This window comes from Carettochelys insculpta, chromosome 5, assembly GCF_033958435.1.
Source record: "Carettochelys insculpta isolate YL-2023 chromosome 5, ASM3395843v1, whole genome shotgun sequence".
NCBI lineage: Eukaryota > Metazoa > Chordata > Testudines > Carettochelyidae > Carettochelys > Carettochelys insculpta.
Genome location: NC_134141.1, coordinates 117,632,232 through 117,647,103, shown reverse-complemented (window position 1 = coordinate 117,647,103; position 14,872 = coordinate 117,632,232). Strand labels below are relative to the sequence as shown.

Sequence of the window (14,872 nt, the reverse complement as noted above, 5' to 3'; positions counted from 1 at the left end):
TCATGGCTCACTTGCTACCCATTAGGCTTTGTCTGAAAAGGTATCACACGTGCACACCTTTGCATTCTCATGCAAATGATCACTGCGAAACACACTCCTCCCAGCCTCAGTATCACACCTGCCGCCCTTTGCATTCTCATGCAGATGACCTCTGGGAGACACATTCCTCCCAGCCTTCAGCAGCACTGCATTCCTTCTGCCACATTCCTTACACTTGTAAGATTGAACAAAGGGGCGTAACAGCAACAAAAGATCATTATGCAGAAAGAGCTGGGCTGTGGTAAGCGTAATACTGTGGAGGTAAAACAGTAATAGGTAATCATACGCCCTGTTTTGACTAGGACTATCCCTGTTTAGGCCCTGTGCCAGCCGTCCCAGCTTTTTTTTTTTTGATGCCACTGAGCATTTGTCCCATTTTTTCTTGCCGATCGACCATCAGTTGGCAACAGCAAACTGGGCAAATACCAATTTTTTTTAAAAAACAAAAAAAAAAAAGGTTGTGTGGGACCCCTAGCAGGGCACAGAGGAGCATGGCAATGCCAGCCCTGCACAGGAGGAAGGGCTAGGGAGAGCACCTCCAGCATGCCGGATGGAAAGGGGAACCTAAGGTGGTCCCACAGACAGGGTGAGTTGGGAGCCTTCGGCAGCCCTGTGTGGAGCTGCGCCGCAGGAGTTGGGGGCTGGTAAGACCAGCCCTTTGCACAGGTGGATGGCTTCAGAAGACCAAGCCCACCTCTAGGGAGCCACAAGGAGGAGGGGGATTACATGTGAGGGGTCTTGGGCTGGTTCCAAGCACCAATAGGGATGCCAGGGAGGGATGGGACCAGCTCTAGAAAGAAGGGGGACCTCAGCCCTAGGCAGCAGCGGAGTTGGGTTGCCAACTTTCTAAACTTATGAAACTAAGTACATTTGCCCCCCAAACCCTACACTTCTTCCTCTAGACCCCACCCCACCCCTCCTCCAAGGCCCCAGACCCACTCATTCCATCACTCTCAATGCCCCATCTTAGCTCCCTTGCTCATTTTTACCAGGCTAGGCCAAGGCCCTGGGGTGTCAGAGGGAGGTGAAGGCTCCAGAAGCGGGGTGCAGAATCCAGAGTAGGGACAGAAATAAAAGATTCAGGGTGTGAGGGTGCTCTGGGCTGGGTGCAGACTGCTTGTCTGGAGTGGGACAGGATGAGGGGTTTGGTATGGAGGAGCCCTGGGCTGGGAAGTGGAGCCAAAGGGGTTCTGAATATGGGAGTCAGCTCCAGGCTGAGGCAGGGGGTTGGGGTATGGAAGGCAACATGGTCTCTGGGTTGGGGCCAGAACTGTGGGGTTCAGGGTGCAGGATGTGGCTCCAGGTTGGGGCAGAGGATTCCAGGTGCAGAGGGTGTACCATGCAGGTTCTGGGTGGGAATTCGGATGCAGGAGTGGGTGTGAGCTCAGGAAGGGAGTTTGGGTGCAGGAGGAAACTCAGAAGGTTGTTAGGGGTATGGGCTCCAGGAGGGAGTTGGGTGCAGAAGGGGCTGAGGGCAAGGGGTTGGAATGTGGGAGAGCTAAGAGGTGCAGAGTCCTGGTGGCGCTTACCTTGGGGAGCTTCCCACAAATGGTGACCTGTCCCTTAGTTCCTAGGCAGAGGTGCAGCCAGGCAACTGAACACACTGCTTCCGCCTGGAGGAGCCACCTCCTGCAGCTTCTACTGACTGCAGTTCCTGCCAGTGGGAATTGTGGAGTCGGCGCTTGCGGGGTCCCTATGGCCACACCTCCACCTAGGAAATGAGGGATGTCGCTGCTTCTGGGGAGTTGCATTGAGCTATGTAGGGAGCCTACCATTCCCAACCAGATTTTAACAGCCTGGAGAGCAGCACGGACCAGAGCCACTGGGTCCCTTTGGAGGATACCTCAGCCAAACCAGGAGATTTCAGGCAGTAACGGTCTGGCATGGCAGGAGAGCGCAACCCACGCTGCACCATTCCTGGAAGCAGCCAGCACTATCCCTGTGGCTCCTGGGGGACAGCAGGGGTCTCCAGGAGCTGCCTCCACCGGGAGCGCCAGCTCCACCGCTCCAGGCACTGTGGCCAATGGGAACTGTGGGGGGCAGTCCCTGTGGGCACTGGCATGGGGAGACCCCCTGCCTTGCCCACTTAGGAGAAGCTGCTGCCAGAGGGCTGCACCTTCAGAGCCACAGCACCTGGGGTGAGTTACCCCTCACTCCTCTCCTGCACCCCAAACCATTATCCCAGCCTGGATCCCACACTCAAACTCCCCCCCGAGCCTGACCCTGCTCCCGAACTCCCTGCCCCGGCCTGATGGAAGGGCGATCAAGGAGAGAGCGCAACAGAGCTGGGGGGACAGACCAGGGCTTCTGTGAAGGGGTGAGACAAGGTTCTTTTGGTTTTACAACTCCGTCTACAGGGAGGGCTTGGGCTGACCCCACTGGGGAGGGCTCAGGCCAGCCCAAGGGGGCCCTGTCTTTCCCTAGGGAAAATGTGGCTACCTAGGCCACAAGAGTTAGTAAGCAACTGTTGCTATGGCCTCTGAGCGCCTCCTGGTGGATAACTCCTCAGTCAGAGCTGTCTGAAATTGACATTGCCACTAGCGTACCTGGCGTTGCTCCTGTCCTTAATTGAAGCTATTTTTTTAAAAAAGGAAAAGGAAAATGCACAGGGTTATTTAAATAGTGACCTCGGGCTTTATTTCAGTGGTACGGCTCGGGGAAAGGAGTTGGGGGTGGAGGAGGCAGGGCAGGAGGTTGTGGGGATCAGAGCAGGGAGTGGAGGGTGCAGGAGTCAGGGTAGGAGGTAGGGTTGCTGGAGGATGGTTATAAGGGGGGCTCAGGGCTGCGGGTTAGCTGTGGGGCTGTGTGGAGCTGTGGCCAGGTGTTAGCAGTGCAGGAGTGACGGCAGAAGCTGGGAGAGCAGGCAGTGGGGGCAGATGGTAAGGGTGGAGCGTGCAGGACTGGGTATGGGATGTAGTTTAGGATGGGGGTGCAAGGAAGAGGGGTCAGAGCATGGGTCCTGGAGGTAAGAGTGGTTTACTGGGGATTCCAGCAGTGGTCACAGAGAGGGAGGGTGGGGCCATGGCTCCCAGCCCCTCTGCCTGACTCCAGGAAGGACAGCTGAGGGTGTGGCCTCTGGTGTCCTTGTCAGTCCTTGGAGGGGGGTGTTTTGGACCACAGGTCTTGGCCTGGCCCCCCGTGCCCAGGGCGGGGGGAAGTGGCTGTCAGCTGTGGCCCCCAGCCCCCCCCTCACCAGTCCCTTGGGGGTGTGACAGTCTGAGCCATGACTTCCAGGCCCTTGGCCTGTACTGGGGCAGGAGTGGTGGGGCAACTCGGACGTAGTTTGGCCCCAGCCCCACTTCTGGGGGGTTGGGGGGCATGGAGGCTACAGCTGCATCTCCTGTGGGAGGTGGGGAGGCCAGAGCCAGGCCACAGCACTGGACCCAGCTCCAGGGGGCCTTCCTGGCCCCAGCTCTGGGAGGGAAGAGCCAGGCTGCAGTGCTGGGCCCCCAGCCTCAGCCTGGGGCACTGGGGGCTCTGGAGGCTGGGGCTCAGACGCTGCCTGAGGTTTGGGGGCAGGGAATGCAGGATTCAAACATGGACTTAAATCCCAGGGGTGGGGGCACCTTCCCCTTCTGTCTCCTCCCATTCTGTCCCACTTACCTCCTCACCCCTTCTCCCGGATATCTTCGTGGTAAGGCTCAGGAGCGCACAAGCTCTGCTTGGCTCCTACCCTACGTACCTCCTTTCAGCACATCCTGCATCACTGCTCCATAGCTCTAGGAAGTGCGGGCAAGACACACGATCTGGCAGGAGAAGGCTGAGTGCCTGTGCCAGAGGACTCCAGAGGAATGGAGAGATTTGCACCTGGACACACTGGGGGGGAGCACACAGCAGCTTGCAGGCCAGGAAGTAGGGAAGTTGGATGAACTCCTTCAAGCAAGGGGAGCCAAGGTGTCACTTGACCCTGTTTGCCAGACTCTTAGGATCTTTGTCACCCATGTACAATAAATTGAGATTTTCAGCAGGGGTTTGTTGGCCCCCCCCACTGGTGGAAAATGACAAAATGTTCATCTAGCTTTGTGTTTTCCACATGACTGACCACAAAAGTATTTTTAACCAAACCCATGGCCAGCTTTGCTGAAGACACTCATTCCCTCCATGGGGAGAGACACCATTCCACAGCCAAGTAGTCTGGGACTACGCGACTGACCACGATGCTGGCTTGCTGATCCAAAAGCAGCTGGGAGCAAAGAGCACCAGCAGACATGAAAGAACTTGGCTTATTTCTTACGTGCCTACTTTGCATCTTCAAGAAGGGTGAGTTCTGTCTGCTGTCACTGCTCTCTGTCAATCGTGTAATTCATTCTATAGCAACTGTAGATCCAGAGTTCTGATTTTCAGTGGCCGGAAATTCCAGCTGGCTTTGGCAGCAATTACTAAATGGGGTGAATAATGTTTGGGAAAGACCAACCTTCTGAGTCTTTGTGGCCATGAAAGATCCCAGGACACTGCTGAACATGTCATGGGGAGGGAGGTAATTCCCAATACACAACCAAATTTCAATTCAGGCATCTCGATTTACATAAATTCCCCACGGCATTTTCAGTGGGTTACAACATTTTTCTCTCTTCCCTATACTATTGTGTAGTGTTCCCGGTAGCTATTATGGAATAAATATAGTTTGCTCTAGAGTGGACTAAGCTTAGTGTGTGTATGTGCATCAATGTGTGTGTATGCACACAACAGAGCTACAATGAAATGCTTACCCCTGTGATTAATAAATCAGCTCATAAAATTTTGGATTCCTACAGGTGGATGACATTGTTCTGATTCAGCGATGTTTTAATGTGCAAGCTTAAACAAATGATTTTAATGGGACTTTAGCACGTGCCTAATGTTGAAGTTAAGCATGTGTTTTAATGTCTTTTTTTCTGGATAAAGGCCTGACTATGAGATTGTTACCAGTGTGCATGAAAAGCTCTTCTGCCTTTTCTTTTGGGGAGCAAAGATGAATGCTAACCAAGCTTGTCATCCTAATTTTGAGGTTACAGATCAAAATCTAAAACATTTTCCACTAACAACCCAGCAGCCACTAAAATAGCAAACACTCTGGGCCAGAGAGGGGCAACCTATGGGCAACCTAATTATTTGCACATATACTTGTCCTTACATTGGCTTTTGACTTTCAGGAGGCATACAGTTGACTTATGATAGTTGTATATTCATTCCCAGGGATATATGCCAGTGCTCATGGAGGAACATCATGTGCAGGACAAGAGAACAAACTGTTGTCTCTTCCTAACCTCGTGAGGCAGTTATCCCATGATCACTAATCCACAAACCCCAGGGAAGGCAAGTGAAGCTGTGAGTGCTCTGCCCTTTCTGACTCAGTTTTTCCATCTACTTCAGTCTCTGACACTCAGGGAAAATTTACTTGTGCAGGGAGCTACCAAGGAAAATTTAGAACAGGGCTGGGCAAAATACAGCCTGCAGGAAGGATCTGACCCACCACAGCCCTCCAAGATGGGGTCAGAGGAAATGTCCCATGGCCAGGCAGGGTGCTCAGGCAGTCTGCCTGCCTGCTGCAGCTCCAGCCATGCTGGTCCCAGACGCATCATTGCGGGAGGCTGCTGGCATGCTGCCCTTGCCCACAAACACCACCCCTGCAGCTCCCATTGGTCCGTTTTCACATGGAGCTCCACTGCCCCCTCCTTCAGGAGGTGCGCAGAGACGTGCTTGCCAGCAGCGGCCAGCAGGTTTGAGAGGCATGGGGCCACTGAGACATGCAGGCAGCCTATGGCAGCTGCCTCCCAGGCAGGGCCAGAACCTGCAGCTGGCACCCCCTTCCACACCCCAGTGCTCTGCCCCAGGTCAGACCCCCCCGACCTCCTACATCCACATGCTCTCCCAGACTTGAACTCCCTGTTCCTGCACCCAAACCCCTTCTAGTCCCCACCTGCTATTAATAGAACAGAAAAGTGTAGCCTTTGCTCACACACCAAAATTCTTGGAGTACCTCCCCACCCCCAACAAATTATTGCCCTTCCTGGTCTAGAAGATACTGAGCCACCCCACATGTTCCTGAAAGCATTATCTGGTGCTGCAGCTGTTGCTGCTGCCACCAGAATGCAGACCAGAGAGCAGCTTTCCCAGGAGTTCTGTGGCAGCTCAGCCGTTAGGCTCTGATATTGTTACCTTGACTGGCAGCTGACACTTTTGTGTGTACTTCTTTCAGGTGAAAGCTGGTTTTGTGGTTTCTTAAAAAAAAAAAAAAGATTAGCAAGCAGCAAATATCAGCTCTGGCTCTGGCACAAAGGAACTGCAGCTTCCAGTGACTGTAGCTAGATGTTTATCAGTGCTGACTTTGGTCCAGAGAGTGAGATCTTTATATCCTTCAACACTTCTGTATGCGGAACTTGCAGTGTAGTTCTGGGAAAGGTGGCAGGTTACAAAAGTTACTGACAGCTGTAGGGTCAGATAACAGATAATCACTGCTGTGGTGACACTACTCTGCCTCTAAGTGTCCTCTGTCGGTCAAGGACTTTCTTCCACCCCCAAGAGACTTGGGAGAAGGTACTTGCAGCTGGCAGGCATAAGCCAGCCTTGCCATGCTGTTAGATCACTATTGCCGGCCTCTCTTAAGTCTGCCTTTACAGCCCATGGCTGCTTGGTGGCTCACAAGTAAGAGGCCCCTGTGTTGAGAAGGTTGACCACTGGAAATATCAGAAGTCCCAGCTTCCCTGCAGTGAATGCTGCCATTCTGAGAGTGTGACGGAGAAGGCAGCACAGCAATCTGGATGCTCCTATTACAGCTGCTGAATTCACTGCATTATAGGGTTTGAGCCTGCTCAGAAGACTCTGCTTATAAAAAACCCAAACCTACAGATCTGTGAGATGGCTCCTAGCACAGGACAGAGGGAGCCAATGAGGTAGCTATATGTTCACTAAGGATAGAGAAGGTAGGACTCAGGGTAAGTTGAGGATTTTCCAATTTATAGGGGGAAAAGTCATTCTTCAGGTGTGGTACATCAGCCTTAATGGTCTATTCAGGTTTCTGAAGCCAGTACCTTTGGTTCCAGGTTGGCAGTCCAATGGCTGGTCCATGCAGGTTCCATCCGATGCCACAGGTGAAATTGGAAAGGCAGTTGTCCTGCCCTGTACTTTCACACACCCCCACAAAACATACGACCGGACCCTCACAACCATCTGGAGGATCAAGGAGCCTTACAACGGGATGGTGGTGTTCAAGTGCGTTACTCACAGCTCGAGCGAGCTCTGTAAAACAGCAACGAGCTACAAGAACAAGTACAAACTGATTGGGAACCCACGGCACAATAATCTCTCCATCAAGGTTGAAAACCTGACCTGGAGTGACAGCAACAAACACTTCTGCCGGGTGGAGTTTTCTGGGGATTTTCACGACAAGTACGAAAGCAGGACAGGGATAAAGCTTCATTTGATAGGTAAGAGAACATCAGCTTTCCGATGGTGGGAACAACGACCAACAGCAACTGGAGAGCTGCAGGGATGTGGAAGCTGGAGAGACCACTCCATGCTACCTGCTACTCAACCAGGGGCAAGCAGTCCTATAGCACCTTAAAGACTAACAACTTTATTAGCTAATAAGCTTGTGTTGCTCTTAAGAGGCTTGGTGTGATGGGGAAATCAAGAGAAAGGAGATATTGGCAGACCAACCAAGGAGTTTTGTAGGGCCCAAAGCAGCACACTGACCGTGGGGCCTGGCTGGTGGAAGGTGGTCCTAAGGGAGTATGCTGATAGCAGGGCCCAGCCAGGGGCCCAAGGGGAGGTCCCAAAGCAGCACACTGAGAGCAGGGCCCTGCTGGTCGGCAGTAGATGCTATAGTCAGTTGGAGCATGGGCCCCTTTCTCGCCTTGCCCTGAGGCCAGCCTGAATATTGCAGGAGGAGGAGCAATGAAAGAATTGATCACAGGTTATGGAATCACAGCAGCCTATGAATCCATTCAGGCCACCAACGGCACTAAATGCTTGGAGCCGAAAGCCAGCAGGGGATTTTAATCTTAATTATTTTTCAATCATTTGTTGTGACCTGTGCAGCTCCTCCCAGGATTGTGAACATCACCATTGGCTCCAACCAGGACCATACCTTCAAAGCGCAGTGTACAGCCGAAGGGGAGCCCCTGCCCTCTCTGACGTGGACCGGTCCTCGCCTCAGCAATGCCACCTCAGTCACCAGCTTGAACCACCTGATAACCAAGGAGCTGCACTACCTGACTCACGACGGAAAATACACGTGCACAGCCGTGAACAGCCATGGCAAGGCAGAGGGAGCCGTGTATTTCTATAAATTCAAAGCAGCAAGCGTCTCCTGGATTCCCAACCTGATGTTTGCGGCCCTAGGAATTAAAGTGCTGGTGTTGCTGGTGATATTAGGAATTGCTGGTTTTTGGCGGGCAGGTAGGTGCTGTTATTTATTTGCTTGAAGACCAGGCTCGTGGGTTATTCAGACAGTTGACTAGTGGAATGACTCAGCCAAAGGAAAAAGATGCAATCGGCTGGGATTCTCCTCCTCCAGGGAGGCTTATAACTGACAATCCAAGCAAAGTAGCATAAGTGAAGGAGAAATGCAAAACTGTCTCGTTGCTGGGTACAGCATCGAGCCCTTGTGTGTTTTGAAAAGATACAGTAAACAGGAGTTTCCACAGGTCTAACATTCCAGCTCCAAGAAGCAACGTGTGGTTGGGAGGCATCATTTTAAACAGGCTAATTATTCATGTTCTGTGTAACCCACCCACCTACTGAGCACGGTTCACAACCCCAGACAATGGCACCGAGACCACTTACAGAGAGAATGAGTCTCCCCTATTGCCTTAGTTCAGAGGCAGCTGGCTTTTAGCTCAAACTATTTCAACTCCTGCACTAAGCTCCTGAGGTCCCATGTTCAAGTCTGCCCGTGGTTACATTTGCGCCTAAGCACCAGCACAACTTGCCTTCAGTACATGTTGCAAAATGGCTAATTCCTCGCAGCATGGTCAGCACCACAAAGCAGAAGCAGACAAGTTAAGGGATAGAATACATCTGAACAGCCCACAGCACTGAGTTTCAGAGCCCAACTCAACAGACTTGGGCTGAGGCTGCAGCACGGAAAACAAGCCATGTAGATGTTGCAGCCCAGGCTCTGGAGTAACATGGCAAAGGAAGGCTCTGCCTCCCCAAAACAGCTTACTTTCTCCAGTCGCCCTGAGGGGGCAGGGGCTTGGCTGCCCAACCCAGGCAGGAGCTGGCGCTGCAGAATGGCTGCCGGGGAAGGCTGGGCCCATGGTGGGGCAGTCTGTCCCTCCAGACACCAGCCACAGTGGTCAGCTGGGAAGGGTGGGATGGACTTCAGAGCCTGAACTCCAGCCCAAGCTGCAATGTTCACATGGCTGTTTTTAGCCCTGCAGGCTGAACCCCATGCTGAGACTTGCTGCCAGAGGCTGCGTAAATATACCAGTGGGAGAGTCACTGTCTCTCTGGGTACTCCTGTGACCATGTCAGCTGAGTGCTTGTCAATCATCCCTGGCTCTTCACCTCACAATCTCCTTCCCGCTCCGTTACACAGGTGTTCAACTGAGACATGGCAGAGTCAGTGACTCTCCCAAGCTCACTCACAAAGTCTGTTGCTGTGCCAGGAAAGTGTGTCAGGTCCCAGGCCAGCCCTGCATCCTTATTATGCTGCAGCAGAGCCAGCATGTAGCTGAGGGGTCCAGGGCTCCATGTTTGAGCTCAGAGTAGATTCATGGATCATGCTCATGGTCGGGGCTGTAATGACACTTTCCTGGGTGCTCAGCTCTTCCTAACTGAAATGGGCAACAAACTAATGTTGATCATTATTTTCACCTCCCAGGTCACGTAACAGCCCCATCCCAGCTCTCCAGGTAAGAGCATCATGTCCATGGGCAGCGAGTGACATGGCAAAGGAAATCACGGCCTTCCTGAAACTGCTCACTTTCTCCAGTCACCCTGAGAGGGCTGGGGCTGGGGCTTGGCTGCCCAACCTGGGCAGGGGCTGGCACTGTAGCATGGCTGCCTACGGAGGGCTGGGCCCATGGTGTGGCAGCCACTGTGGTCAGCCAGGAAGGGTGGGGTTATGCCACCCACAGGGCTGGGGGATACCATCTGGGGATGGTCAGTAGACTGAGGTGGGAGCTTGGCTTGGCTCCATGGGGGAGGTTGCAGAAGGGGTGGGACTGGGACCTGCTTTCCCAGCTGGATCTTTATCCACCACCCATAATTATGTCTTCTGTCAGGTCAACAACCTTGGACTTATTTTCTAAGAAGCAGGGAAATGCACCATGTCCTTGACTTGGCAACAACTGTAGAATCTAAGCACTGGTCGATACACAGTTCCTGTTACAATGAAACGAATTTGCCTTAGAAACAGACATTAAAAAGGCAGCCCTCTACTGCGGACAGTTACACCAGTATAAAGCTGTTTGTATCAATATACAGATTGAACCTCTCTAGTTCAGCACCCTCAGACCTGACCAGTGTGAGAATTTGTTGTAAAAACAGCTGGACTGAGAAATGTTAACTAGCTATCATCTATCTTACCTGCCTGTGTGTGAGAGAGAGCGTGTGGCAGTGAGTGAGACTGAGAGGTTGACAATATAGCTAATACAGGTTGAACCTTTCTAGTCAGGCACCCTCAGGACCTGACTGGTGTCTGGTGAGAGAATTTGATGGACCATGGAAAGTCAATATTGTCTAGCACATTACCAACACTTCCACTGCTTACTGGGCTCTTAGAAGACATTTAGGGGTAAATTAGAGCTAAATAACAACACAACACTGAGAGCCAGGACTGGGGGCTGTAAACAAACTTTATGGGACCCTGTGAAACTTGGCCACATCCAAGATAAGTGGTCACCTGGCTACCTAAAATCATGTCGGATTATGGATGTTGCTGGACGAGAGAGTGCAGACTAGAGAGTTGCAACCTGTATCAAAACAAGATGTATTTATATGAGCACCTTTCTAGTCTCCACACTAGAGTAACTCATTTTTGTTCATTGCCTGTGACCTGCCTATGACTTTTACTAAAAAGAACAGAGACAAAATCTTAACTTTACTGATTGTCAGTTGGCTCCAGGTTGATAATGTATTTTTAAAGGCTAATTTAGACACTCAAAATCTTTGCTTCTGGTTGAGTCTCTAAAGTAAACCACAAATCCCTGCAGCCTGCAACAAGCTTTGGGGGAGTAAACCAGTCTTTAAAAATGTATTCACTGACTTCCACTTAACTCAAGCATTGATCTAGCCTAACAACATGGTAAATATTTCGGTTCACTAAGTTCCAACCCTGCCAGCAGTACCTTTGACCTTGTTCAGGTTGATGAACTGGGTCCCATACATTGATTGTGCCCATAGGTTTGGTCTATGCTGGGGTGGACAATAATTTTTGGTGGCAGGGGGGAGTCCAAGAATTTGGGAAGTGGTCAAGGGCCACAAGCCTCTGTAATATTAACAGAGGAAGTGTGAGATGTAGGATGCGGGCTGGGTGCAGAAGGGAATTTGGGGCAGGAGATTGGGGTGTAGGAGGGGGTGTGGAATCTGGAAGTTTGGGTGAAGGAGGGAGTTGTGACCTGGGATTGGGGTGCAGGGCCTGGGAGAGGGTGTGGGTATGTGTGCAGAAGGACCTGGAGGAGGGAGGTAGGAGGGTCTGGAGGAGTTTGTGGCCTGAGGCAGCAGGGTGCAGTGGTTTGGGTTACGATCAAGGGCAGGGAGGAGTTGTGTCCTGGGGCAGGGGGGTGTATGGGTGCAGGCATGTTGGTGCAAGGTCCAGGAGGGTGTATGGGTGCAGGCATGTTGGTGCAGGCGATTTTGGTTACACGGGGCAGGTGTGCTAGGAAGGGCAGGGAGTTTGGGAGGGCCTGAGGCGTGTGCCACAGGTAATCTCCAGCAGGGAGGTGCATACCCATGAGGCTACCAGCCAGCAGGTCCCTCTGGCAGGCTCCCTGCCTGCCCCAACCCCACGTGCCGCTCAAGTGGCCAGCTGCAGGGGTCATGTGCTTCTCTGAACAACGGTTACCATATGTGAACATTCAAGAAAGAGGCGTCCCTGAGAGGGAAGGGATCAGTATCTGTAGTCACCAATTCACATTGCATCAATGTGTTATATACATTACATTACTTCACACGCTGTCCCCGCCTCCAGCACAATCTTGCAGCTCCCACTGGCCAGTTTCCAGCCATTGCAGCTGGGCTGCTGTGAGCAGCATGAGGAAATGGGGCAGGCAGAGAGCCTGCCTGAGGCTCCCACTAGGCTGTGGGCCAAATCCAGTGGTATGGTAGGCCAGATCCAGCCCATGAGCTGTATTTTGCCTACCCTCAGTCTACACTACAAAGTTTTGCTGTCATAGCTATGTTAGCTAGGAGTATGGGCGGAGGGGAAATCACACGGCCCATCCTACTCCCCAGCCCACATTGTTAAGCCAACAAAACCCTGTGATAGATGTAACTGCCAAAGGAAGAGAGCTTTTGCTGACATTGCTAATGCTGTTCAGGAAGATGGTGTAGTTATGCCAGCAGAACAAATTTCGCAGCACACTCTGCATCTCCACTAAGGAGCTTTGCAAACACACCTGTACTGGAAAAGGTTCTGTGGAGCAGAAATATCCTGTCATTTTGGATGACAGCTTAAAAGCCAAGTTCCTGGATGCTCAGCATGAATAGTCCAGCCCCCAGGACACCTCTCATGAGAGGAGAGGTTTGTCCTCGTGGTCTAGGGCTCAGAAGCAGCTGTCTGGCAGTAGTGTTGAATGCACACAGATTTTGAAATGCTTTAAGGATCTTATGGGATGAAAAACACTGGGTACAAATATATGAAATTAAAAAACAAAACAAAACAAAAGATGGCAGGACCAGGTTCAGAGAAGAAGAGTTAGTATCAGGTTGATTCTGCTGCCCTCTAACTGCGATCTCAGATCGGCTGAGTTCTCAAAGATGGCATTGTTTCTGATGCCTCGTCTAGGAAAGCCAGTGTTCCCTATAAGCTGTGTGCTCATGTGGCTGTTCAGGAGAGATTCAAATGCTGCACAGCTGATTAGCCCACAGCTAGTTTTTTTCATTTCTTCTGATGGTGCACATCCAGACCTGCATCAATGCACATAAACAATGTATTCTGCACATGGGTGGAAAACGTTAGAGGGAACATTAGCCTTAACCTTTCTCAACTCTTTTGTTGGCAGGCAACCGACTCAAGATTCCACGTATGAAAATCTTGATCGCAGGAACAACCATAGCGGTCAGACTTTGCCAACGGAATGACCCAGAGCAACTAGGCCTTGGGAATCCAGAGCACATCTTTTTCACGTTTACACATTTCATCATTTGCAAAACCAACCAGGCTGTGTTTGTGTCTCTTTTCTCCCACAATGTGCAGGTTTACTGCTGCTTTCGGATGCATGGTGTGCCAGACAGGCCACATGTGAGCAGGTCGGCCCCTACTGCCTGCAACCCACAGAAAATGTAAGCTCTGAGGAAAGAAGAAGGAGCCGAAGGTAAAGAGAGTGAAAAGAAGTGAAAAGAGGAAAGGAGTATCAAGGAGAAGATGAGCTCCTCTGATGTTAGTTCTAACCAATCTGTATATTTTCAGCCTGTACCACTCAGAATTTAGGACACAGTAAAAAGTCAGCTGCTGGCTCCCAGCTGCATTTTCCAAAAAATATTATAGAACTATTTTACCCTGCTACAAATTAGCAAAACACATGCAGCTTATTAAATACAATCAATGTACTGAGGTTGCAGTTTTGAACTCCAGCCTTTCTTCAGATGTGAAGAAAAAAGTCGCTGGGTTTTTTTAACTGAGGGAAACACATAATTTTTCCTATTTTTATTTATCCTTTTATCTTAAAAACTTCTGAAAAAAATTATTCCACCCTTAAAAAATATTCCCTTGCTCTCTCCCCCTTACCAAATACTTACCTTCCAGCAGAGACTAACTATGTCAGCCCAAAAGCGGGGGGGGTGGAATTTTCAGAAAGCTGTGGGAGAGGAAAACAGTAAACTGGGATTAGGTCCCTACGGCAGACTCAATTCTACCAGTTGCTGTTAGTGGATATTGTATATAAATCAAACATGTACATATATGAAGTTTCTTTAGACGTGGCTTCACAAGCTACATTGCAGTAAAACTTGTACAGCTTGAACCTCTCTAATCTGGCACTCTTTCATCCAGCAACGTCCATGGTCCTGCATGATTTAAATTAACTGGACAACTATTTACCATGGGTGTGGCCAAGTTTCCCAAGGTTCCATAAAGTTTGTTTACAGCCACCAGTCCTTGTTCTCAAGGTTTTGTGCTGTAACTCAGCTGTAAGCTACTCCTCAATGTCTTCTAAGAGCCCAGTTAGCAGTGAAAGTGTTGGTAATGCTGCTTGACAATATTGACCTCCTGTGGTCTGGCAAATTCTTTTGACTGGCACCAGTCAGGTCCCAAGGGTGCCGAACTAGAGAAGTTCAACCTGTATTAGTTAAATTATCAGCTTCTCTGTCTCACATACTCACGCTCTCACACACTCTCTCACACAAATGCAGATAAGATAGACGATAGCTTGACATTTCTCAGTCCAACTGTTTTTACAACAAAAAATGGCCAACCTGAAATTTCTCCAAAAAAACAGATCTTGTATTTTTTTTGCAAAAACATTTCAATTTTTGGGAAGGAAACCCAATCACCTAGAAAAATTGTTTTCGGCAACTGAAACACCAGTATTTCTCAATTTAATTAAAAAAATCAATTTGCTACAAAAACCCCAAATATATTCCATTTTTTCCTGAGAAAGTAAGACAATTTCCCAAGCAACTCTGGTACATATCTGCATTATGAAGAAAGCTTCTTTCAGGACATTCACTCCATACGTTATATAAA

General features: G+C 50.4%; 1 protein-coding gene across 1 annotated transcript; it reads left to right on the top strand.

Annotated features, from left to right (window-relative positions):
* Positions 1 to 4,168: 4,168 nt before the first annotated feature.
* On the top strand, positions 4,169 to 13,301 carry SIGLEC15 (sialic acid binding Ig like lectin 15). Its single transcript, XM_074994361.1, has 5 exons — positions 4,169 to 4,299; positions 7,062 to 7,445; positions 8,059 to 8,418; positions 9,848 to 9,878; positions 13,191 to 13,301. The coding sequence occupies exons 1-5, from the start codon at positions 4,248 to 4,250 to the stop codon at positions 13,267 to 13,269; spliced, it is 906 nt and encodes a 301-aa protein (XP_074850462.1). The 5' UTR covers positions 4,169 to 4,247; the 3' UTR covers positions 13,270 to 13,301.
* Positions 13,302 to 14,872: the final 1,571 nt, after the last annotated feature.